The following is a 26,717-nucleotide window of genomic DNA, read 5'->3' as shown; positions in this document are numbered from 1 at the left end:
ATGCGATTTTTTTATTTGGTGCCCAGTGTTTATCTGATCGCCTAAGATCTCATTTTCATGGTCCAACTGCCTAAGTGCCAAGGTTTATCACTGCTGCTTTTGTGCCCATTTACTCAGGTTAACTTGGCATTTGTCTTCCTATGCCTGAAAGAGTCACACTGAGAAGCTCTGTCACACTTTGTTTCTTTTAAAAGCAAAGAGATGCTGAGAGTACCTGCTATCCACGCCCTCAGAACTGAGTAGCTGTCAGCTACTTAATTCCCTACATTTTTTTTTAAGGATCCAACAGCTGTACTGAAACACAAACAGCTCAAACACACTGTAAAATTTAACAGAAATTCCCCTGAAACATTCAGAAGCATCGTCACTAACACTGAAATAACTTAGGCACACAACAGTATACCAAAACTTTATATGGAAGCAAGTTGCTGAGCACTCAAGACTGCTGCCCACAGGGACAGGGAAGTGCTTAAATATCACTAGACTTACTGGGCTCCACTACTGCCACTACAACTTTTTATGCTTTGGTTAAGTTAAGCAACACATAAGGAGAGAAAAAACCCAAACAACCCTGCAATGAACTGTTACTGAAGCCACAGGTACAATTTGTTTTGCAATACAATTCTCACAGCTTACATTTTGCTAGGAATGAAAAACAATGTAGCATTCCCTTATCCGCAGGTATTAAACTATAGCTAACTACTATTAAATTATTTGCACCTCGAAACTAATCTTCAAGTATTTTAACAGCTGTTCAGGCCTTCTGTCATGCTGGTTCATGATCCAGCCTACTACGGCTACAGAAACTCTTTACATTTTTTATACCTTCCTGCCTGGGGAGAAAAGAATGGGACAAAAATAGAAATCTGACAAGCTGGAGCAACTGATCTTCACAATCCACAAACTGATTCAAAGTCTGGTTACAATGCATAAGAGTTCTCACATACCAACAGTGTTAACAAAAAAAAAACACCCCACACCACAAAGACACAGGAGCTTTCGATGAAGGTAAAAAGTATTTGCTTTTTAATATGCACTTAAGTCACAGTATCTGTTTTGAGATCATTACACCAGGTAACATTTTCATTGTGTCATTAGAGTAATTTCACAAGAGCCTGTCTATACACTGAAGGAGCACGTACTAACTAAAGGAACATAAACCCTGTGATTTCAGAGCAAAATTAAAGCCAGTGACCAACACTCTTTCCATTCATCTTCAGCAATGGTTGCACAACTCACCTTTTGTAAAAATGCAAAAGCCATCACAGTACATAAGTGAAATCAAAGGACAGACATTTCAACATTTTTCTGGCAGTCCTTACCTGACTCCAGTAATAAAATGCAACCATAACCTAATAAGACCATTTGAAATTATTTCACAAATTCTAGATTTAGGCCATTTTCAATGTCCCGTATCACTCTGGAAATAAAAATCTTTATGGAAAAACAATCATTTAATGCAATTTCTATTAATAGAACAGAATACATTCAAAAAGAGCAGTTACTGATCAGAACATACTGAAATGAAGACAGACCTGATGTGCTAGTGGAATTTTAGTTGAAAGCTGTATATTTAAAGACATTATTCAAGTCAAAACTCAAGGAGAACTTGAGGGTAAAAACGAGCTGTTAAAGTATTAACGGTGTCTGACAGCAGGTTACACAGTACACACACACACTCGTTCTTTTTGCAGTATTTATTTGCAAGGGTGCAGCACTGAGATTTCCCCTTCAGCAATAAATTATTCTATATGATACAGTGTGTAGAACAATGGTGAAACATTTCTTGACAACTCACAAGACAGACATACTGCAACAGTCCGTGTCTCTGAAAGTGAGAAATGGAGACAACAGCCTCCTTGCATCTTCATTAGCTAGATCCCTTCTCCTCTTTGGCAGCAGAAGCCTCCGTAGGAGTAGCTTCCAAATCTTTGCTTGACTTCTCTTTTTCTTCATTTTCATCCTCTTGAGGGTAAAGATCCGGGTATTTTTGCATGCATTCCTGCATGGCACGGAACTGGTCCACACAGTCTGATCCCTTTATTTCTTCTGTGCTATAGTGGAAACAAGAAAAGGCTGACTTGAACTGTTCCCCACAGGGACCACTAGCCATTCCACCCAGACACGGGCAATTCCAATTGATATCTCCATTGGGCAATATCAATCCTGAACAAACGAGAGAGAAGAAAAGTTAAGTGCTTCTTCCAAAAATTGATTTCATTCAGTGAAAGCTGCTAGATTGCAGGCGTAAGTTGAAGTGCTAACAATGCCATATTAGTTCTGTAGCTTCAAGGGTGCTAAACACCTTTCAATTCCCGGACAGCCTGTTTCTAACTCTGATCTGTATGATCTTTTAATGGGCACAAATGTGATTAGTTTTATATGCGTGCCTGAATTAAGTCTTTCTCCCTGGACTTCAGACCACTGAGAATATTCTAAGGAAACTGCAAAACAGATTGAAGTCAAATCAATCCACTTGCCAGACTATTAGGAAAACAAGCAAGCCTTAAAATCATGTCATACAAGAATTTAATTCCAGTATTAAGACTAGACTTCTTTTAAATCAAGTTAGATGGATGCATGCATGCATTTTTCTTCTTGTTTCAAATTAACTTTGGAATACTAACCCACAACTTTCACTCCCACAATTTGAACTGGAAAACCAGAATTACAAAGACAAAATTCAGTTTATTTGTAAGACACAGATTAAGTCGCACGCCACAGAACACAAGGAATAGTGAGCGCATGCCAGCCTGCCTGGTTCCCAGAAACCAAATCGCACTTTGGATCACAACTAAAAGTTAGGTCTCATTTCAGACTCTAAATTGGAACAGCTGTAAACTTCTGCTCTAGAACAGTTAAAGTCATCACAGAAATACTTCGGTGATGGAATAGCAAGGTGAAGATTTAAATGGGCACATGTTCTTCGAGATTTCAACTGATTTGCACAAGGAAGTTCAAGTAGCAAGCCAGAGAACTCATCTCTGCAAGTATTAGAAAAACCTTTAAACACTCAGGTATAGAAACGTAACGTAACGGACTCGGCCAGGTGGGCTTCCAGAGTCTCTAATACATCGCTCTAAGGCAACACATCTCCATTCCCTTTCTCTGCTTTGCATGAACATACATGTAGTTATGTTCATCTATGAAGAACAAGAGAAATACGGTGCTGGGATCCAAGCTGGTTTCTTTTCCTCTTTAACAGTTTGCTCTCCTCCTTTCTAGACTTCACTGACTTCATCTCCAGGCTGAGTTTCCGCAGAAGCTAACAGCATGCGCATAAACCTGGTTTAAGTACGTCCCATTTAGAGGCAGGTATGAAAATACCATTGTCAGAGAATAAAGTTGCATTAATTCTGATTTGAACATGAAATTCTATTTTGGGCCTGATGTAACTTGATGTTACCAAAGATACTCCCACAGAATTCACTAAGCCTACTTACTGTCTTTGTCCCGTAGGATCACGGAGTTCCAGACATACGTTTTACTCCACTAGCAACTCCTTGGACACTAGGTCACAATATCATGAATCTCATGTACCAGTACAGCAAAATCAGCTCAATCATATTTATTGCTACACTACAAAGAATAAAAGGAAGATCTTACTCTGATTTGCAATTCATCAGTGATATGCTCTAACTCAGTTCAGCAGAAAATTACACTGAGTCAGTCAAATCTCAGTGTTGATCAGTCTCCCTTTCATTACAGAAAGTAACAGCCTCCTTAGCATTTAGTCAACTACAGTAATACTGTCACTTTTCATAGATCATACTTTATTTGGCAAGGCAGTTTTTCTCACTGTACTGAGAAGATATACCTAGTACAGTGCATCGTGGCATCTCTAGTGGCCTGGAGGGAAAGCAGAACTTCTGAGACAAGGAAATGGATGGCTGGTGCCAGATCTCTTATCACCAAGGATGACATAAAGCAGAAATTTGTTGATCATACTGTGTAGAAGAAATAAGTCTTGCCTTGTAAACTAGATTTTGAAGTCCTATATTCCTCCTCACTAACATCAGCCAGTCATTTTAATCAGTCATTTTTCTAATATTTCAAAAAGAAAAAATACATGAAGAGTTTTGAAATGTTCCTGAAGACATCACAGCAATAAAATTACTTGTAAAATAATTCTCTTAAAATAAATTGTTCCTTTTAGAAGCAGAACTGCTTTGTTAAACATGCAAATTTTAACAAGAATGTAAGAGTTATCCCATAAACAATACATTCTTTTGTATCACACTAGCATTGATTTGCACCTATTTGATCACTGAAGTAGCATGTTTTGGATGTTCTAGGCACAGAAACCATGCTAAAAAACCCCAACTAAATACAGATGATTAAGGCAAACATTTCCTCACTGACAATTACAGCAGAATGCACACTTCAATGAGTAAGCGTTTCAGCTAGCTTAGAACACAAATCAAATGAGAACAATTTCATTCACCATTCCCCCTGAATCGCAAGTCTGCAACAGACAGGATTACTACTTTTAATTAAAATTGAACTAAAACTTTCAAATGCAGCCTGAACCTCACTGATCCAGTGGGTCATAATCTACTTGAGCCTGTGCTTGTGGAAGAAAAAACAAGCCCATTTACATCATAGCCGATCAAGGCTTGCATTAGCAATTAGCTGCTGACATCACACAACCTGATCTCTCTTAACTCATGGGATCTGTTAATACCATGGATGAAGGCAGGCCCATCTGCATTTACACCAACACTTCTCTTTGTACTTGATGTAAAGAAGTCCCACCACTGTTCTGAGAAAGGCTTTTTCCCTGTCATATGACAAACATTCCAATAACAAGTTTATCTGTCAGTGATTCACAATGTAAGATGACAGACACACAGGAAGCAGGATGGAAAGGGATATCATCAGTCACAGAAACAGTTCTGTACATCTGATCATTCATCAAATTCAGTCTTATAAGAATGAGGGGGTTTGCTTCATCAGTTCTCTGTGGAAACCATTTCAAAACAGTCTCTAAAGTAAGATGACAGGAACAAGTCTGGAAAAACAAAGGGAGAGAGAAGACAGCAACAACCTGTGTTTGAGGAGCAATTCCAGAAGCACATTTAGCCAACTCTCCTACTACAGCTGTATTGCTAATAAAAATTACTTTTCATGCAGAAAACTCATCAGTGCTGCCTTCATATAAGCCTAATAAAATAAAAAACTAGTCTAACTGATGAGAGCAAAGATCTCCATGAAAACTAGAGATCTTTCACATTTAAATTATTCCATCTGCAACATGTAAGACCAGAAACAAGCTTTACAATGAGAATACTATTTCAAAACTGCTGCAAATGAATTCTTAATTTGTTTCCATCAGCCACAGCTGTTAAGAGGCACATACAATGAACTTTGAGACAAACCGCAATACCAAACGGTAACTTGGTTTGTCTGCCTTCCCATTCCACATGGCTTCCTTTCTTTCAATGGTTTTGGCTTAAAGTGAGCCATTAATATTTTGCCTACTGAAATCTCATAACCAACAGAGCAATAAATAAATAAGATCTCATAACTGATAGAAATAAAAAAGAATACTATACAATTGACTAGAGTAGACTGCTCAAGGACTAATGTCTGTTAAGGCCTGAAGCAAAATATGAACTATCCAAAAATATGAAACTACACATTTACCTTAAGTATGAAAAAAACACCTACAAAAAAACAAAACCTCAAATAAAGTTTCAGCTATATTAGAAAGCAATATAGATTATGGTATATCTATACACTAAGTCTATTCTTTCCCAGATATGACTGTTCTGTGTATAGCACAGCAGAAAAGATGAAAAGAGTCACTATAGTCAATCATGCCACAGAAGCTGAACACTGGAAACCCAGTCTTCTATTCAAAGTAGAAGCTAAATTAGAAAAGCTTGCATGTCATTTTATGCACAGCAAAGCCCTTTCTCATTTTATTTTAAATAAAAACATGAGCCAGAGCTTCTGCACTTCAACATATTCCAAAACATTTTGCCCATATGTCTTTCCTACCCACAAATTTCAGTCCCATTAGATGCAGCTACATTCTGTGATATGTCAATTGTTTCTCTGTTTCGATCTGATGCATTGTAGCCCAAGACTGTCCATGTGAGAAGTTTTCAGAGAACCCTTAAAACATGGCAGTAACTTACCATGTGCTAAGGAGAAAAAAAAAAAAGCCAAAACAAAAGAAAAACCAACCCAAAGTTATTAACAGTATTTAAACAGAGTTTCTCATTTTGAATCATGTACATTTTCACCATAAGGTCTCCCTAACATAATTAGCTTCTGGCTTTCTCCATCATCTTCCCTGCTCTGTAGTTTAGGAATCAAGTGATCTAACACGGTGTAAATACAGGACTGCTGGGAAAAAACCCCACCACCTCTTCTCCTCACCATGGCCTTTTCATATCCAGCAAAAACCACTGAAGATGAATCAATGAATATGGCATTTCAACAAGGAGGAAGTGGCTCTTTTAGTTTGGGGTAGCTTATTACCCAAATATATGACACAAGTCTATACACTTGAGGTATACATACAACCGGAAAAACAATAATTTGGGGCAGAGGGCTGAGGCACTAGACAGAAGAGAATCCCCACTTTAGAGGTAGCAAGAGAATTGTTTTCTATGTTCACATTCCAAGCCTTTGTAGCACGTCTCTCTGTTACGCTAAATCCGAGATGGGCAGCATTCCCTCTCCTCTTAAAAGCCAGTGTCAAAAACAGATGCTTAGTTATAGGACCAGTATGCACCCACATGCTGTTGCTAGACAGACACTTTTTACTAACACAGTATTTAATTGTCACCAAACACCATGAATGATTATAAGGGGGAAGACAGGTAGCTTTAAACAACCACATGTAACATCAACACGGACTACTTACATGAATTTACTTAGCTAAACAGCAAGCTACTTTGCTTAGCTGTACACCACACGAGGTGACTTAACAGTTCAGTCAACGATAAAATCTCTAAGGGTTTGTATGTTCTCCAGATGTGGTACCTAGAAAAAGTATCTTTCTTTGCCTTTTTTTTTTTTTGCAAGCAGTCTCCAGTTTTTCAGAGGAAACAGAAAGCCACAGGCCACAGAAAAGGAATGGGGAACTTAATTCCACCATCTGATCATTAGAGGCTGTTAACTCTTCACTTAACAGACCAACAATGGATTTTAAATTTGCCTGAGACAGGAGTTAAAAACCTCAATTTTTTTTTTTTTTTCAGTTCACACAGCATACTGATGGGAGCAAACACTCTTAAAAATTAGCTCTCCTCAGACACTGGTTTCCACCAAAGGATGAACTACTTTACATGAATTATTTGTAGGTTTCATCTTCCATCCTGGTCAAGGCAGTAACAGGTACAAGTGCCATGTAGATTTTGTTGCCTGTAGAAGTCTCTAATTTGTAATACTTAGGGGCTGAAGCACTATTCCCATGGTGAAGATGATGACAAATCCCAGAATATACACCGTTTCTACCAAACAGGCAGTTTGGGTATTGGGTCTCAGCCTGTGAAACAACCTACCTGAAAATATGAGGTAGAAGAATTCCTGATAGATACTAAACTGCAGTTTTTAAACACCTTTCTAAAACTGAAATTCTCTCATTGTTCTCAGTTGGGTCATTATAAAACTGAACAGACTCGCTTCTGCTGATGAGCAAAAGTTTTAGATGTATCTACTGAATACATAGAGTTGTAATGAAGCCAAAACAGGCAGCTAAATGCAAAATAATTTCAGCATAAATCTATGTATTAAAAAGTTATTTTAATGACATAAGAAGATACGGTTCAAAATAAACTACATGCCTCATCAGCTAACAAAGCAACCCTGTGTGCTCCAGCTGCTAAACTGTGCTTAAATGCTGCCCTCTAAAGGTCACAGAGCCACTGGCATAACTTTCTAACAAAATTTCAAAAAGGGTTGAAGCACTTACTTCAACCTCAGCTGAGCTGAAGGCAATGAGATCACACAAAGTGAAGAGGCTAAAAGACCTGCAATTGTAAAGGCAGTCAGAAAAAATATTCAACCCAAATTCACAGGCATTCATGACAATTTATTAATCTGGAGCAAAATTTATTTAGTCACGATAGGAAGATTAGTTCATTTACCCATTAGAAACAAACCTAAAATATGCTCTGTGCAATCAGAATATTACAAGTCTTGATCTCAGAAATATTCTGCTCTCTTAAATCTCCATTTGCAGGTTAGATCTACTTCATGTAAGAACAGTAATCTTCACTGAAAATAACTTACATCTTTTCAAGGCAATATGGTTACAGTTGAAAACTGAGTAATTTGAACTTACCTGTCAGGTACCATTAAAAGATGTTGCTACTAGTTATTGACTATATTGCTACTAGTGTAGTACAGGATTAGTCAGATATGATTTATATTAAATCAGATATTCAGAGACCACCAAATTGGGCAACTCTTAGCAATGACAGTGGTATGTAGCTCCCTTCAGCTTCTCTGAAAAATCACACTTCATGAAAAAACAACCATAATTTTCACTGGTTAAGCTCTAACTTTGTTAATAAAATAAAGGAAGGAAAAGTTTTTTCTGGATATCTCTGGCTACTAACCAAAACTATAAGCCATCAACTGATGTGTTTGAACAGGCCACCTTGAAAGATTGTTGAAAGTGTAGGAAAAAACCCAACCCACTGTAAGTAAAGCATGTCATTCATGATGTCCTAATTTGGAAGTTAAAACTGCTAAGAGTTTGTTTACTTACTGAATAACCAGCTGCCCTCAGCTTTTAAAATATGAATGAACAATTTGTTCCTACTTCATACAAGGTTTGTTTTCTGTTGTTCTTGTTTAAGATTGTTAGAACATGGTATATGTCACATATCACTCCTTACTTCTGTTCTTCTGACTACTGACCTTGTTCTTCATAAGGGTCATCCGGGTCATCTGCAACCAGCTCAGCACTGCTTGGTGTCTCATGGTCCTCCTTGGTCGCAAATATAATTCTGTCTTTTCCTACCAGATAGGAGACAACAAGCACAAATTCAGAGAAAGCTGAGACAGAAGTAGTCATTTACAAACCTGCTGAACACCATTAGGTAATGAGATATTCAACACGATGCTTATCAATCACCTTCAGTTAGAACAGCTGTTGGTTCAGAACACATACAAAACTGAAATTCTGTTTGTCTAAAGTACCAATTTTCAAAGCACCATACTGTAATGGCTGCAGATCACAGTACAGTTCATTGAACTGTGAAGTTAAAAAGCTGTTTCAAAACAAGCTCAAACTGCTCCGTTACCAGGACTAACTCAGATGAAGGGCTCAGCTGAAAAAAAAGGAAGAGTGAACAAAAAACTATACTAAATTACAGCAAAGGGTTCAATAAGGTACTTATTAATAACAGTACTCCTCATAAAAGACTGGTGTAGTATTTTACAATAATTATTTTAATTAAATACTGAAGAGCACCATAACATGTGGAGAACCAACTACACTGAAAGGTTCTGTGAACATTACCAAGGACAGCAAAACCAGCACAGAGTACTTCCTGCTCGTGTGCCACTCTTGGTTTAACAAAGTTCTGCAGCGGGGTCGGGGGAGGCTTGGCTGGAAACCTGAGTAGAGTTTTCTAACAACTCAGTAAAACTATAAAAAGCACTTACAGGCAGACAAGCAGAAAAGACTAGCTAGCTGAAACTCTTCTGAATGCAAACCAAAGTACTCATTGGGTGAGGAAAAAAAAAAAAAAAGCTAAGTTCCCCAAGAACTTCCTTTCGTTCTCCAAACTCAGAGGCCACTATAGGGACTTGGCACATTAGAAATGAGTATCTTCTTGCCCCTCAACATGACCTCAAACAGCCCATGTTCAGTAGCTTCCTCTACTTTGCTGAGTAACCAATAGACATTTAAACATGCATGAGAAACAGAGAAATCTAAACCCTTTTTAAAATTGTAGTCCAGCAAACTTTACAATGTAGAATGTCCAGTTGTTTCTTGTATAAAAGGAACTAGAAACTTATGAACTCTAACTCCTGTTACCCTAATTTTGCAGGATGCCATAAGACAACTAACAGATCTTACAAAGATCCAAGACGTTTTTAAAATAAATACATTAAAAACACAAAGCAAAGAGGTCCACAGGTTATGATTACCTCGCCAGTTTATAATCAGCATTCAGTGTGTCAAAGTTTATAACTTCAAAATGGCATTTAAAGCTACAGAATGGCCTTCTTACTGTTTGAAACTTTACATTTTTAAGAGGGCGGAGGGGGGGAGGGAGAGACGGGAGACTACCTCCCTCAGGTTACAAAGTGGGTAACCCTCACAAATACCGCAGCCTGTACAACATAATACCTTGTACAGATACAGAAACATAAAGCTCGCACTCCACCCACCTTACCCATCTTTCCCTTAAAAATGAAAAAAAAACCCAAACAAATCACATTTGTCCACTTAAGCTAAGTTGGGAGAAATTTAACCCCTACGGGAGAGGAACATGCCCACTCCTCAGCCGCTCCACACAGCAAAGCCTGGCAAGCTCAAACACGAGCCCCGAGGCGCACACGGGCTCAGCTCCGGCCATTTCACGGGGATGTTTCAACAACCACCTGCAGGGCGGCACTTTCTCACCGAGCCCGCAGCTCCCTGCCCCCGGGACGCGCGGCCCGCACCCCGCCTCGCCCCGGGGCGCCGCCGCAGCCAGGCGGGCGGGGGGACCCGCCAGCGCAGGCCGGCCCATAGGGCGGCGGAGGCCCTCCGCGCTCTCTCCCGCCTCACGGCCAACCGCCCCGCCACAGCTTCCCGCCTGCCGTAAGGGGAAAGGTCGGAGGAGGGAGGCGAGGCAGCCTTTCCCCCGCCGCCACGCACGGCCCGCGAGCGGCTTTCGCGCCTCTTCTCCCCTCAGCCTGCGCCCTCCCTTCACGGGCCGCAGCGCGCGGGCAGCCGCCCCGCGTCGCCCCCAACCCCCGGCCGCCTCAGGGCGAGCCCGCCCGGCCTGTCCCGGCGGCGTGACATTGGGAGGACACCCGGGCGCACCTTCTTGCCTGCAGTAGGACATGGCGGAGCCGCCCGGTGCCTTCCCCCACAGCTCCCGCGCAGACTGGCCCCGCCGGCGCTCCGCCGCCGCCCCCTCCGCTCTTCCTCTACCACGGCACAGCAACGGGCAGCGGTGCGCTACTCCACGCTATGACCTCCCGCCTCCGGAAACACCTTCCCTGCCCGCCGGCAGCCGCTGACGCACCTCCTGCCGGCCGCGGCGCGGGGGAGGGAGCAGCAGCCTCTTCCCGGCCCGGTCTCGGCGCTGGACTTCATCTCCCAGCTTGCCCCGCGCCCGACGGGGCCGCCTTCTCGGGAACTACGCGTCCCGGCATGCATTGCGGCGGCGCCCCGGGCGGGGCGGCTCGGAGGTGGGAGGGGCGGGAGAGCGCTAAGGAGGAGGAGGGCGCGGCTGCGGGTGGCTGTGGGTCAGTGGGTCCTGCGGCTTCTCGGGGGCGGTAGCTGGCGAGGGCAAGAGGCTCAAGATGTCGAGGAATGTAAGTACTGCTCGGGCCGGTCCTGCCGTTGCTCCGCGCTGCATGTGGCGGCCTCCCGGCTCGGCCCGTTCCCGCTCCGGCCGCTCCCCCCGGGGTGGCCTGTCTGAGGCGAGGGGCCCTGTGCAGCGGAGGGGCCGCTGTCACATCCCGCCTGGCATCTCCGGGTGAGCAGAAGAGAAGCCTCACCTCCTGTCTCGGCTGTGTGTGCTAATCCGAAGATACTTGTTGGTGATTCCCCGCCGCTGGCGTACGCACAGATCAACCCCTGGGCTTCCGTGTGGCCCTGGCTAGGGCAGCAACAGCAATGTTGTTTTAAGCTATCTCTTTTTGTGGTTCTAGATGCAGTTATTTTAGAGTATGCAGGCACTTAACACTGGTGAGGTAAAGTGTAACTTGTTATTTATAGCTATGTTTTAGCTGGTCTGGAATTCAGGAGTATTACTCAATTTGTCATGGCCTGAGTGCAGGGTGTGGGCACCAAATAGGGAACCTAAAGACAGACTGAAGAAAGCTTGAAGGAACATGTTGAACCACTATAATAAAATAGTTTTTTCATTAGGCTTGAGATTTATTTATTTACTGTATTTCTGATATCAAAAGTGTGATGTAAAAGGTGTTTAATAAGTGTGGGAAAGTTCTGGTCCAAGGCAAGAGGTGCTACTCTGTAGAGCAGCAGTATTAACAAAGCTAGAAGTCTTATCTTGCAACAGAAGGCCTTTCTGTTTCATGCCAATATTGCATTTTTTGGTTTATCTCCAACAGTTCTCCAACACAGGCAGCAGAAAAGAACATGTTAAAATCACAAGTGAGTCCAAACCAGGGTTCCTGGAGAGGCTCAGCGAGACTTCTGGAGGCATGTTGATGGGACTTGTGACATTTCTTCTGTCTTTCTACCTTCTTTTTACTAATGAAGTAAGTGAAATACTGTCGGTGTTTATACACAGTTTTTAAATGTCCCTGCTGAGATGACATTCAGCTGGTTATGCATGTGTAGGCTTACTAAAATGGTCCTGTTAAAGCTTCATTACTTCGTCCATGAGAAGAGGATGTTATGTCTGGAGAACCTGATGCTTGTGCTTGGGATATAACAGAAAAGTGAAATCACAGGGCCACAGATTGTGTTTCTGAAGAACTGAGTGTAGTAGAGACAGTGGCAGTGTGTAATGAGAGGCAAGATCCAAAACTTGTAAGCTGATGCAGAAACAGGCTGTAGTGTTATTGAAAGAGGGTTGTATGAGCCAGCCACATTCCAGCCTTCTCTTTCTTGAGATAATACAGGGTCCTCATTTCTAGTGTTGTTATAATTGCATTAAAGGAATACTCCATGTTGCAAAATCAGGGGTGTTAATTATTTTCAGTGTTATTTTATGTCTTGTTTCTAGATTGAAAAAATAATTAAAGTAAGCAGGGAATCCTAACACCTTACCATTGTGAACATATGTGCTTTTGACAGTTTTGGAGTGGAGAGTAGAACTCTGAATTTTCACCTAAGACTTCCTTTTATACCTCTACAAGAGGAAAGAGGACTACTCCCAATTTCAGTGACTTTGCAGGAAAAAGTACACCATAACATGATGGTAAAGGTAGGGAAAACTTCTGCCAAGTAGTTGTATAGGCCTATGGAAAAAGGACCATAATCAGCATAATTTTTGCAGTTATTCGTGAACAATGAGCAAGGTAAGAGATGAAAAGCAATAATTTTAGACCTTTGTAGGGATAATTACGTGTGTTTGAGGAGCTTAGTCAATGTTAATGGTCATGCTGCACAGGTAAGAAGTACTGTCCCAAACACTGTCAGAGAAAGAGCATAGAACACAAGTGTGCTTCAAGAATATGACCCAAGGCTGAATATACAACATTCATTGTGACCTTCAGATCACTTGTCTGCTAACCTTTTTCACAAAATAATGCTGTGTCAATCATTCTCCACAACTTGATTTTGCTTTTCTTGATTGCAGGGACGAGCTTTAAGGACAGCCAAATCTCTTGATGAGGGACTTTCTCTTGTGATCCCTCTTGATAGCATCCAGAGTGTGTCTCAGCAGAATGAAGGGAGATTGGTGCACTTAGCTGGTGCTCTGAGTACATCTAAGGTAAATAAAATAGGATCTTGAAGAAACAAGTATTTCAAGCTTGGAGGGATGAAAAAGTATTGCCAATGAAAATTGTTTGCTATCCAGGGAGAAGCCATGTAGCATCTCTCCTCCTCTGTAAGCATTGCCGGCTACCACCCAAGCTTTTGGTTTTGGCCCAGAATCGGGGAGATGCTGTACAGCCTTTGTCTCCCCACTCCCAAGCGACATGCTACCTTTAGCTGTGTTTACCCTCCTGCTGCCTTTGGTGGATAATTTCAGTTCCTCTAGGGAACCTGTTGTGTATTCATGATATTGTGAAGTCTTTAGGCTCTTGCAGCACGGAGGCTTTGCAAGTTCTGACTTTTCAGTAGTGATGTAATTTTTTGTGGTCAGCCCACATTGCAGAAGGTAACACAGCGTGGTAGCTTCCAGCAAAGTAAAATCCCTCCCTGGTTTAAACACTTAAGCCAGCATTTCTGGTTTTACTAATGACAATTTTTGATGACGATTCTTTGGGTTAGATTTATCAGTGATATAAAGAGATGCTCCTTTTTGTCTTTCATAACATTTATTCTATATTCAGCTGTGTGTAACACAGTGCTGACTATGTACAGGTATGTAAAGAGATTTGATAATAAAAGTAGAGTGTTTGAGTTTGTTAGGTACAGCATTTACACTAACTTGTATTTTCTTTAATTTTTAAATAGCCTTTGTTTGATCCCAGCTATGGGCTGTCCATCCAGGCTGTCAAACTTAAGCGTAACGTGGAAATGTACCAATGGGTAGAATACGAAGATTCCACGTAAGTGAAAGAAATCTTTCAAAGTTGTTTATAAAGCTGTTGTATTAACAAGATCCCATCATGTTATTCTTTTTCTCTCTCCACCCCCAAAGAAAAGAAATCCCAACAAGTCTTTACAGCAGGAGAATTCTAGAGCTCTTGGGTTTTTTTAGGGTCACTTTAGTTTCCTTGGAGATGTCAGGTCTTGTAGATGGCCAATGCTGCAGAATTTGCATCTGATAAGATTTGGGTAACGTCCAAGGCCTTTTATCAAATGTTTCCACTTCCTGATTTTGTATGACTTCATATGGGGTTTCTTGGCCTCCATGCTGCAGCTGAGGTTTCATGTTTTCATTATTGTTGTCTGATGCTGGGCCACCTCAGAGCCCGTTGATCTATTTTCTGTTATATGTATTGTCAACAGAATTCAAAGATCTTTACCGATTTATTAAAAATTTAAAAAAAAACCCAAGGAAAACACACGTGTTTTTTCCGAAGACTCTGTTGATTTCTGTCCTTTCTAATGTTCCTAAAGCTTCTTTTATTTATTGATGTACTTTCTGCCCATCAGGATTTCTGTAACTCCACTGGCATAATACTCCCTGCCTGCTAGTTGATTAGCAGAATCAAAACCATTACCCCAAAATTCTTGGTCCTGATTTTTTTCAAATAAAACTTCATAATCCTCTTTTTCCCTGCATTTGCTAATCCTTTCCTGCTGCCATTCTCTTAAAACTTGATCGTGGACCCTCATGCCAATATTTTCCCTGTCCTCAAAAAGGAAATACGGAAGGATTTTTGCTGAATCCAGAAACTTCATCATATTTTCCCTTGGCTGTCTTCCTTTCTTCCACAATGACAATGATTTCCTTGTTTGGGTTTTTTTTGGTTGGTTGGTTGTTGTTTTTTTTGAATCTCCCAAAGGGGTCTTAACTTCCGTTAGACAGGTAAGTGAACCCAACAATTTCAGTTATGAATTCCAGAATAAACTCTGATAAAGCCATTGACCCAAAACCTGCCTGGTTGACACCTACAGCCTACCTACGCTAGACTGTTTCAAAGCAATTAAACCCCCCTGTTGTATCCAATTGAATCTACAAGTCAGATTCTTTTCTCAGACCTGTGGACGCTTGAGCCTTTTTGGGACATGACTATGAGGGAAGTCTCTTAATTTCTTTGGTGCTTCATGCATGTGCAAATTGAAATACTTAGTTAAACCAAGACATGATTTCTTGATTTTTAGAAGATACTGCTACCCTTTATCCTTAATAATCAAAAGCCAACATTAATTTCTAGCTGTGAAAGTAAACTGCAAATTTTAGTGGCTTCAGAGATGCTCAGATTTGTTTATAATAGGCAATATTGCAGTCTACGTACATTTTCAAGAGGATTTACAAAGCTATGAGATATTACCTACTCTGCTAATAGTTGCAGGCAGAAGGGGACAAACATTTCTGTTCATAGTTCCACTGACAGTTGTATAAAAGTTATTAACTATTATGTAGGTCTGAGGCCACAGAAGTCTTCAGAAAGGTAGTTCAGAGAAGAGTTAGTTTACTTGTAAACATAAGTTTGTGTTGCCAGTGAGCTGTCTGTGCATTTCACTTGTAAAGTGTATTCTGCCCTGAGCAGGGGTGTGTGTGCACTGTCTTGGTTCTCATCCCACCCCTTTTCTCTGCAGGGAATATGAAGAGAATGGTGAGATTAAGAAAGAGACAAAGTATTCATACAGTAAGTTGATCAACAGAAAGTCCCTTTTCTTTTATGCATGTAACTTCAGACTTCTATGTACGTGTATTTGGATTTTTGTTGTAAAGCCTTATTTTTTTGTTGGGAAAGAAAGGAAAGGAGTATGAAGAAATAAGCAAAAATTCTGTTTCCTAAACAAATGGCAGGACCTCCCTTTCTTGAGGTAACTGAGGTGAAAGGAGGTGTGTTGTTAGCAAGCAACTACAACAGAAAGTCTTGTCATGTAACTCGTAGAGGTTCAGAGCAGCGTCCAGGGATAGGATGCTCCAGAGACAGGACCCATAAGGTCCTCAGTGGCGGGAGATGGGCAGAGATGGAAGTGTGTTCAATGATATGCCTGAGATGGCACTTCAGAAGTGGAGTAATTGGGCATATGTCAGGCATGAGCAGAAGAGAACGGACAGGGAAGAACAGTGTAGCTCCAGCCTGTAAGACAGCCTGTTGAGAATGTGTTTAGGTGTTGATACCAGCTAATGAAAACCACCAGCACGTTCTGATGCATGCTGTGGCTTTTGCCAAATGCTTTTTTGGCAGGCGCAGAACTGAGAACATTATTCTGATCTACCCAGTGGCAGAAAAACACTCTGAGTCATTGTATGTCTGGAGATTGGTCTCTGTGCTGCATTTATCTCTGATTAAAGAACATGGATGTGTAATGTGGGTGTGCAGCAGTTTCTGGGTGTGATCATAAAAATGCCCCAGGTCATTGAAGCATGGAGATACACAGAGACCACCCCTGCAGGACCCCCTGCTACCAAAATCTTGCCACGTACCAAATATACCAGAATATCCCTTTCAATGTTACCTACACCACTGTTTAACCAAACTCCCTTTCCTTCCTCTCTGCTCCTTCATGGAAGTAGGGCAAGCTATATTTAATGTGGAAGCGGCTCAAAAAAGGAACTCTAGTTTTGTAGGAATTATAAGGACCGTACTGCAGTTTGTTCTGGAAAAGTGGGAAGGCTGCTGCAGCCTGAACAAAGGCAGCATTATGCTTTTTTGACAGGGGCACATACAGGTACCTTCTTTTATCTGTTGCTTACTGCATTGGAATTTGCTAGATCCAGCAGAGCTCACAGCCTTTCCTCACAAAACCAGATTATTCCCAAAGAGTGGAGCCAGGCATCAAAGCCTGATCATGGAAGATGCCAACAGCAAAGCTCCCACTGCGTAAAGCCGGGTTACAATTTTATCCCTGAAATTCTTTTTTTTCCTAAATCCTGCCATTCCTAGTTAATATGCTAGGAGGATGGATTTAAGTATCAGTACAGACTATCACATACATACCTTGATGTAAACAGTATTATTAGAAGCGTAACTTAGAACTAATTGATTGAAAGGTGTCTTCAGTAACTTAAGATCTGAGTGGCAATTCTTCCTGTCTTTTTCTCAATCTTCGTATTGTTTTCTTTAGATACCGAGTGGAAATCGGAAGTTGTGAACAGCAGAAACTTTGATCGAGAAATTGGACACAAAAACCCTAGGTAATTTGTCACCTGGCACAGTCCCTCTAGATTCTGTCAGTGTATCTCTCAAAGATGAGAGCTAAATGACTGATCTTCATGACAGTGAAGTGGATGGAAAATGTTCGTTTTTTGGTATTTGAGAGAACTAAGGCGTGGAGAAATTAGAGAGCAGTTTAAAGCTGCCTGGTGGAACCAGAATTAAGCTATCTATTAGTAATGGCTGGGCATCAGGTTGTTCTTATATTACCTTTAGACCATGTGGTCTTCATGTAGGAGAATTTGAAGGGGTTCCTTTCTGAGTTTTTATTAATATAGCCTAGCACTGATGCTTTCTCCTATTACCAGCACAGGGTTAGAATAGCAGGCATCCCATGAGCTTGTCACACCACTTGCATGCTGCTTTTTCTAAACCAGCATGTATGAGCTCACAGGCTTATTTGTGGCAATCACCCATATATAATTTGTTTCGTATTATCTCTCATCTGCAGCATTTTAGTTACACTACAGTGTGCCATCATGCAAAAAACATTATGTGTGAGTGAAAAATACAGCTGGAGAGATAGTAGGACCAGGATTTCAATAAAAGTTTGAACTTTGCAAAATCTGCAGAACTTTGTTCTGGTTCTGTGGGCTCATCCAAATACACTGCCCTTTATTGGAGGTACTACTTAAGGAAGGAAAGCAAAGATCTATGTGGTTTTGATTATAAGTCCCAGCTAGCAGACTTTTTACGTGAGAGACAATGGAAACAGGGATGCACAGATGACGTACCTGCTTTCTCTCTCCTCCCCATGCACCCTTTTTTGTTAATGAAGATTCTCCAGGCCTTCTCCAATAAACGCAAATCTCCAATTGAGAGTAAGAAACATTTTTGATCTAGTGCTATTGCAGTACATAATTTAAGAAGTGCTGCAGCTGAGAATATTGCATGTGAGTGGATTGGTACAAACCACGGAGATAGAGCACAGCTGTGGTGGATCCTTGTGTGAGACGCCAGGGTGTATGCAGACATGCTGATCTTTAGAATTCCTGCCTAGCATTAATGAGACTCTGTTTTAAGTGTGTACTACATGTCTTCTTCCTTCCATCCATCCATCTTATCTTTATATGCAACTTAAGACATTTGTGAAAATAAAATCCATTGTTTATTGCCAAGGAAATTCTAGTAGTACTACTTAGGAGAATGAAGTCGAGTTTGTGAGTAAAGATTCCTGAGTTTTGAATTTAATTAGCTTGGCCATGATGTGGAAGTGCCTTTGTATGGGGAAGGTTTATGATCTAGGTTTCTTCATTTAGCAGGTAAGATCTAGCAGTTGACAGCAGAAGCTAAATAAATTCAGGCTAGAAATAAAGTGCATTTATGAGTGTAGTTAAATGTTGCAGGAATTCATCTAGGAATGTGATTAATTCATTATCACTTAAAACCTCTGTGTCACCACTGAACAGCTTCCTAAGAGCTGAACTCCATTTTGGCCCATTGTAGGTTCAGTACAGAAAAAACCTGGTGAAATCCTGTGGTGTGAATGGAAAGGGGCCTGGGGATGAGACAGTCATGTCTTGTTTTAACTTATTTTAATGTCTCCAGCACTATGAGGTCTGGACACGGTTTCTTGATGGATTGCTTTTCACATCATGACAGCCATTTAGCTCTTTGAGTTTCTCCTGATGTTTGACATAGTACCTTTTGTGTGCTGTATATTACATACTGCAAATCAAGAGTTTGATCATGATTCTGGGACTAATCAGGGGCTCTCTCTGTTCCCCAGTGCAATGGCTGTGGAGTCTTTCACTGCTGTTTCTCCTAACGTCCAGGTTGGCAGCTTTGTTCTTTCCAAGGGTAAGGATTGCTTTGTACTGGCTTTGTGTCTGCTGTTGCATCAGCAGTGGGCTTTGGTTCTTTCCACAGTGGTGGTCATTTCAAGTGATAATCAGGAAGCCAGCCAGCAAACTGGCTGTTCCAAGTTAGACACTGGACCTCAGCTTGAGTCTTTATTCTGCTTAGGTCTCGTGGATAAAATTGATGACTTCAAGCAGTTGAGCTTGTCAAACCTTGAGGATCCACATGCTGATGTTACTCGAGGAGGAGATTACTTTTACCACAGCGAGAACCCCAGGCGTCCAGAAGTAAGATGAGAAAGATAAACCAAAGCAGTGATTACTATTATGTGAAAAAGAAAGTTGGGGTATGTCCCATTTCTATTTAAATACGTAGAAATTGGAGTGCAGGCCATCACATAGGATGATGACCTTAGTACAGTCCTTCAGCATGAGTGCTTCTCTTACAGGGAGCTTCTGATCCTGCTTCTTTGTCTACTGTTTTTGTGAGTCTGTCATGCTTTTAAATGAAGAGGCACTGGATGGTGCTGGGGGAGGTGGGTTCTGCCTCTGCCTTGCTGTACTGAAGGGAGTGCGACGAAATAGCTTGTTGTCAGCTTGTGCTGCCTGCCCTCCTCTGCCAAAAGATGAAATGACAAGGGGTGAGCGTAGGATCTCATTGGTGTTAGTGTGCTCCTGCAGCTAAATCAGAGGGAGTATTGTGAAACAGACCTGACCTGTCAGCTAGGCCTGAAAAAAGCACAGCTTGGAAATCATTCTGGCTGTCCTTTGGCTTGATGTAAACATTCGGAGAAGGTGTTGATACATAAAGTGTGTTCCTGTGCAGAGTTGTCTTTCCTGTGATTCTGCTTTGTAAAGAAATCTTTCTTTACTTCCAATATGCTCTTGTTTGTAGGTAGGAGACCTTCGTGTCTCGTTCTTCTATGCAGGTCTGAGTGGAGATGACCCCCATTTGGGCTCTGCTGACAAGGTGAGTCTTCAGCTGTTTCTGTGTTTTGCAAACCCTGTTCCCAACTCAGTCACCAGTAAATACTTTTCCCTTTCTTCCAAGGTGACTGTGATTGCTCGCCAGCGAGGCGATCAACTGGTTCCATATCATACCAAGTCTGGAGATGTCCTGCAGATTCTGTACCCTGGGGATCTCTCTGTGGAGGTGAGATACCGCGCTGTACTAGTGAAGGGACAAAATTGGAGATGGTAGTGCAGAAGCAGCAGGGGAGTGAGCTCTCATTCTCCTCCAGACCTGCTCAAGAGGAGGAGATACTTGATGTAATCATTGGCTTTTCTCTCTTGTTTTTCTAGGACAGTGTGGTATAGCCTGTGTTTGCCTTCCAGGTTTTTGCACTTTGTGCTGCAGCAAAAAGCCGTGCTTTGCCCACTAGCAGTGCCTAACTTGGCTATAGTTATTCCTGATTTATTTTTTTAATTTTAAAAAGGAACTGTGGCTAAAGTAGCGATTTTTTTTTTTTTTTTTTTTTTAATGCCCTTGTGTTGCTGCTGAACATCCTTTGCTTTAAAGACTCTTTCTGTTCCTTCTCATTTTGCTTTTATTTGCTCTTTGGTAGTTTCCCACTTAGACGTGCAAGCACATGCTTTTGAAAAGGTCGTATGTAAAAATAGTAAAAATCAGGCTTTAATTAAACAAACCATAGGAGCTATCCTTTCTCCAGCTTCTAATAACAGCAGTTTAGGCTTGTTTGAAATGTTTATTGCTGTTCTGGCTGAGAAAGAACCTTCAGGCAGAGTATTATGCTCCAATAAATCCTGCATGCTCCAGCAATTTGGTGATTCATTTACTCCTTTTAGTAGGTTTGTCTCCATTAATGATTGTTTCATGCCTTGCTGCAAAAATCTCAGATGTCAATAATTCACAGGAGCTCCCAAAAGCAGTTAAAAAGCCTTTTGTTTTGAGTTGAAAGAGAGTAGCAGTAGAATCGTCTCTCTGCTGCGAGCTCTGAATCTTCATTAGACAGAATTTTAGTTCATTGGAAATTAACTCACTACAAATGAGTAATTTGTAGAGTGCTTGTATGTACAAGTAATCCATTGGTCATACACATCTTTTCCCATTAAGTGCTTTGTTATGTCTTGGCTGTCTTCACGTGTGCATTTTACAGAGCCAAAAGGGCACACAGTCCATTTTGAGAAAATCTTACTGGGAATTCTTGCAAATAGATGCTTTTCTTTGCCTGATGAAGTATACACATAGCTTTTACCTTTCCTTCCCTGCATACTGCTTGCTTTCTTTCATAGACCTTTCCTTCAGCCATCAGTGGATATTGTTGCCTTTTCTCTCTCCCTCCAAACATAGTGAAGTCAGATCGTTCCTCCTTTATTACATTTACTTATTAGTGTCTTATTCCACAGTAATGTTGAATCTATCCATTTGCAGCAAAAACTCTGTGGCTTCTGCCTGTGGTTATAGAATGTTGAACAGTGCTTGTTTAGCTGCCCTAATTCAGAAAAATGCTGGTTTCCCTCATGCTCCACTTTGAAATCTATTGTAACGTGCTGTGGTACTGCACAAAAAGACCCTGCAGAATGAGCTGCAGTGTGTCTTCTACGGGAGAATTTGTACTCCTAAAATGCTATTGACTCTGATTTGTTCATAATACACTGGAATCAAGAGGCTCTCAAAAGAAACTGAGAAACAGGCTGCATGTAATGGTGTTTGCTTTCAGGAGGTGTTTCAGAAAGAGCATGAGAGTAACACCATGAAGACCTGGGCCCTCCGAGCAGCAGGCTGGCTGGCAATGTTTGTAGGCGTCAGCCTAATGACCCGAATCTTTTACACTTTAGGTAAGTTTTTTACAGAAAGGTAAAATGATTTAGTTAAATAGGATCACAACCCTTAGAGAGTTTTCTCTTGCTCACATACACAATTAATTAATTTGAAGGTCAGGAGGAATCTGATACGAATTCAGGTTGGATTTGATCTCAAAGTCACTGTAGGCAATTGCAGGCAAACAGGATCCCAGAACCAGATGGTTGCTTTGTGAGCAGTAAAAAAAATATGCAAATATCTATTGCCGGTCTCAGAAGATCCCAGCCCAGTGCTTACTGAAATCAGAAGCTGAAGCACATGTTGAGCTGGTTCTTTCAAGTCTAACTCAAGGTGCTGCAATCCAGTTACTCACTACACCCATATGCAAGTGGTCCCCCCAACAGGTCTTAGTTAGTAGTTGTATAGTAACGAGTCTTTGTGTCTGGTTATTCCATGCTACTGTGAACAAACAGCAAAGAAAGTTTTCATTTATCCTTTTAATGTGGAAAAATGTTAGAATAAAAACTTATGGAAAAGCAGGACAGTGCCTCAAACTTGTATAAGCTTCATACATCAAAGCTATCATTTGCTTTGTAGCTGTGAACTCTTTTTTTTTTTTTTTTTTTTTTTTTTTTTTGTATTTATATATCCATATGCCTGCTACTGCAAGTTTTATTGTTGCCAGAAATGAATTTTTGTGCTAGCATGTTGTATCAGGTGCCCTAGACTTCTTCCATAGCTGCAAGGCTGTCAGTCTACTGTGCCTCTCAAGCCTTGGAGGAGTCTTCAGACTTAATTTTGGGTTAGTTCCTGTCTGAAGAGATGAGGATACTGTTGCCTTATATATTTAATTGTTGCTTAATTATCAAATGCCTTGAGGATACTCTGCTGAAATGCCTTATCCAGTGCTCTTGATAAATAATTTGAGTCTGTCTTTTGATTGCAATAGTTCATGTGCAAATCCCAGGCACAAATAAGACTTCCTTTCAAACTATCATCTTGGTAACTACTTTATCCCTTTTTAATTCTTCCCACAGTGGACTGGTTTCCTGTTGTGAGAGATCTGGTTAACATTGGATTAAAGGCATTTGCCTTCTGCGTAGCCAGTTCGCTGTCGCTCCTGACCATCTCCATTGGCTGGCTCTTCTACCGCCCTCTCTGGGCTCTGCTGATCGCATTGCTCTCTGTGGTTCCAATTGTGGTCGCAAGGTCTCGTGTTCCACTGAAGAAGCAGCAGTGAGGAGGAGGTGGTCGGGTTTTGCGCTGAATCCTTGTTAGAAACTTTCCAAGTGCATTTCGGTCCCGGTTGCTGCAGCACGCTTACAGCATCTCACGGTTCAGCAGTGTGCACCAGGCGGTGGGGAGGGAGCTTGAATGCGGTTGTTGAGACGCTCTATCCATGGAAAATAGGATGCTGTTGTCAGAAGTCAATGACAACGACTTTGGGGAAAAAAGCATACTGGAGTGTCTGTATTGGATTTTAAGTTAGTGGACAAGCAGATCTGTACCTCTTACCGCTTACTAATTCCCCCTGATTTGAGAACTGGCAAGTCCTCAGTGACAAGTGGGGCACCTTGTGTAGTATGGAGAAGGTGCCGGGTTCATCACAGGGGCCGTGGTTAGATATCCTTAGGAAATAGGTGTGTGTGCCTGTCTCTGACAAACCCTCCCTCTGCTGCCTTATATGCGCAGTCATCAACACTTCTTTGCCTGATGCATTTGGAAGTGTGTGTTTTTAAAGGAAAACCACAACTTAGTCAAATTTCACACAATACTTAGGTAAAACGTATGCTTTTGGACGGAGGATTTTCAAAATAACTTGAAATAATGAGTGGCCAGGTTAGCACTGCTCTGAGGTAGGCTGGATTTGACAGAAAGCATTGATTTCCCCCAACTTTTTAAAAGTCTGAAGTTCTTGGTTAAGCATCCAAAATGGTTGTGTAGACTATACCGTTGCATAACTATTTCAAAAATTTAACTTTTGAATTGCACTTATTTAAGGAGATACTCAGAGGTCACTAACCTTTAAGAATAAAACCTACTGCCTTGAAACAAAATTAAACTTTTATAATTGAATGTATATTCTTTAAAGTAGTTGGGGTTTTTTGCTGTGTATACTGTTTCTTGAATTTCACTTAGTAAGGACAATGAACATACTCCATGAAATTAAATAATGAAAACATTTTTGCCTGATTAGATTTCATAGACTTTAGTAGCCTAAATTTTGAGCTTTATATCATGTTAGAGGAATGCCTTTTAGTGTTGTGGTGGCTCATGTTTACATATTTCTGCTGTAACCAGTGCTTGAGATTAGAGACTATCTTGTACTGGCTTTAAGTCTCTCTCCACCTAGCTAGAGTCTGGCTTCCAGATGTGCCCTCTCTGCACTATAGTGGTTTTTTTTTTTCTGTACAAAAATAATGTCTCCAGTTATGACCATCAGGAGAAAGGTGTTCCCTGTACCAAAGGAACTTAACTTGAACATACATAGAAGCAAATGTTTGCTACAAAGGGTACTGAAGTAGAGATCTGAGTTATAAATGTTTTGAGAAGTAGTAATTAGTTTATTAGCCTTCATTCTTTTCTTTCTTCTGGTACCTGAATGTTGTCAGTTCAGTCTTAATGGCTCAGTTCTGCTGGTAAGAGCAGCAGTGGTGAGGGAAAGGTTGTGGGAAGCACAAGTGGTCTCACGCATGGAGCTGGCCTGCCTTAGTGTTACTGTGCAGTCTTTGCTGCTCACTGGCACCAACTTTTGCTCTATCAATCAATTAAGAATTGCACTCTGCTGGGGAGAAACCCGGTGTTGGACTGCTGTTTACCAACGAGGCGGGGAACTAGCCAGCATTACCGCATTAGAGATGAAGATACAATTTTCTACAGAAGAGCTGAGCTTTTGTATATTTAATAAATACAGTTTTCAGAAGGTTGGTCTGTAAGCTTCTTTATTTATTACATTGAAGTAGTGCACGTTTCACGTCCAGGAACAGTGTTCGGTACGTGGAGCGTTAGTTTGTAGCATCCACATGAACTAGTTTTCTATTGTTGGTTGAGATAAAGGTGCAGTTGGGTTTTGTCTATCCTGCAAATGTTTCCTGCTTTTGGGAAGCAAGTTCCTAGTAACAGCACAGCTGCTACCTGGTGTGTGTTCTGTGTGATGAAGGCTGATCCCAGCCCACAGGGTTTTACTCCCCGTTACTGACTGCCTAATAGCAACTTCCTTGTGTCCCTAAGGTTTGAAAAATAAGGTGGTTCAAGCTGACTGGATACAGCCTCTTGCACTTTTAAAGACGGGGTGGGGGTTACCTACGCGTTCCAATAGCTTAAAATACCTCTGCCTTATTAAATAGTGTGTGCGCAGGAACGATGCAAAATAAAAGTCAGACTCTGACGGACAAGAACTCACATTTCCCAGGCCAGGCGTGCTGGTGGAGCCAAGGCTCGCTCGCGTTGCACGTACGCAGCGTCGCTGCAGAAACCACTGCAGCGGTGTTTCCCTTGCTTCCTTACCCGGATCTGACCGAACATGTACCTGACCTGTCAGTCGCCTTCCCTTTCTGCTCTGGTCTCCCTTAAAGCAGATTGACTCTTTCATCTTTTGTATGCGTGGGTTAGGAGAGCTGGCTGCCTGCGGAGCCGAGGAGGAGGAGGGAGGATGCCTCGGGAGATGTCGCTGTCTCTTTCCCTGCTGACTATAGATAGTCACTAAACCCTTGACTTCGTGTCTCTGGGCCGTGTCCCAGGTTAGGCAGCACGGAGGGGCTTTGGTTCAGCTGGTACCAGCTCCCATTTTAAGGTGATGAAAACTTACCGATACCCAGCAGGAGCCAGACGTGGGCTCTCACATTTGAAGTGCTCACCCCGGGGTGCCTCCGGCGTATCGGCACGACGGCACCCAGAAGGAACTATGTCCTCTGTGCCCTTTGCAGTTTTACCAGTTCATGCAAGATATTGAGGATTTCTCTTGAAGCCTTACATACAGGTAGTATCTGCTCCCCAAGCCTCCAACTTAGGTTGCTTTTTTTTCCAGTTTATTTAGAATTCAGTAGCAAAACCTACAAACTCAGCATGAAGACCCCTGACATTAAAACAATTCAGAAGCAGCCAGCTCGGGGATATCCCGGGACCTGATTTGTGACTTCTGGCAATACGACAGCGTGCTCGTATCCTTGCATGGAAGTCCTTCCAGGGAGCTGCTTACAGAACAATGAGCTGGCAACAGGGGGGGTGTAACAGACAACATGACTCTTTTTCCATACTTTATTTTGTTCTACAAATACAGTACAAAAATAGATTTTTTTTCTGAAGATCATTAAATGTAAGACATTTTCTTGCATTTCAATCTTTCCTCTGTGACAATGTCCAGCAATGACCAGACTCTATTCCTCTCTATTATTTGAATTGTCAGTGTAATTTATTTATAAAAATACTGAAAAAAAAATAAAAATCAGCATTTCTATGACAAAACTGCAGGAAAAGCTTGTGTAGATTTAACATTCCTCTCTCACCAGTTTTTAAATGCTTAGGTATTGGTAACGTTTATAAGAGCT

The 26,717-nt window shown here is 41.4% G+C and overlaps 2 protein-coding genes across 2 annotated transcripts; one reads left to right on the top strand and one right to left on the bottom strand.

Moving 5' to 3' along the window:
- Positions 1-1,003: 1,003 nt before the first annotated feature.
- Positions 1,004-11,087, bottom strand: CHCHD4 (coiled-coil-helix-coiled-coil-helix domain containing 4). The gene is made up of 3 exons (XM_086469817.1): positions 11,003-11,087; positions 8,881-8,979; positions 1,004-2,166 (listed from the first exon to the last, which is right to left on the bottom strand). Exons 1-3 carry the CDS (start codon positions 11,022-11,024, stop codon positions 1,871-1,873), a joined length of 417 nt encoding a protein of 138 aa, XP_086325943.1. The 5' UTR covers positions 11,025-11,087; the 3' UTR covers positions 1,004-1,870.
- Positions 11,088-11,422: 335 nt separating this feature from the next.
- On the top strand, positions 11,423-25,093 carry TMEM43 (transmembrane protein 43). The gene is made up of 12 exons (XM_086469753.1): positions 11,423-11,499; positions 12,262-12,411; positions 13,458-13,592; positions 14,282-14,376; positions 16,037-16,086; positions 17,519-17,588; positions 19,337-19,407; positions 19,573-19,694; positions 20,302-20,376; positions 20,458-20,559; positions 22,088-22,205; positions 23,208-25,093. The coding sequence occupies exons 1-12, from the start codon at positions 11,488-11,490 to the stop codon at positions 23,408-23,410; spliced, it is 1,203 nt and encodes a 400-aa protein (XP_086325879.1). The 5' UTR covers positions 11,423-11,487; the 3' UTR covers positions 23,411-25,093.
- Positions 25,094-26,717: the final 1,624 nt, after the last annotated feature.

This window comes from Leptosomus discolor, chromosome 9 (assembly GCF_034619465.1).
Source record: "Leptosomus discolor isolate bLepDis1 chromosome 9, bLepDis1.hap2, whole genome shotgun sequence".
Taxonomy (NCBI): domain Eukaryota; kingdom Metazoa; phylum Chordata; class Aves; order Leptosomiformes; family Leptosomidae; genus Leptosomus; species Leptosomus discolor.
The sequence above is the reverse complement of the archived record's forward strand: the minus strand, read 5'-3'. Positions and strand labels throughout refer to the sequence as shown.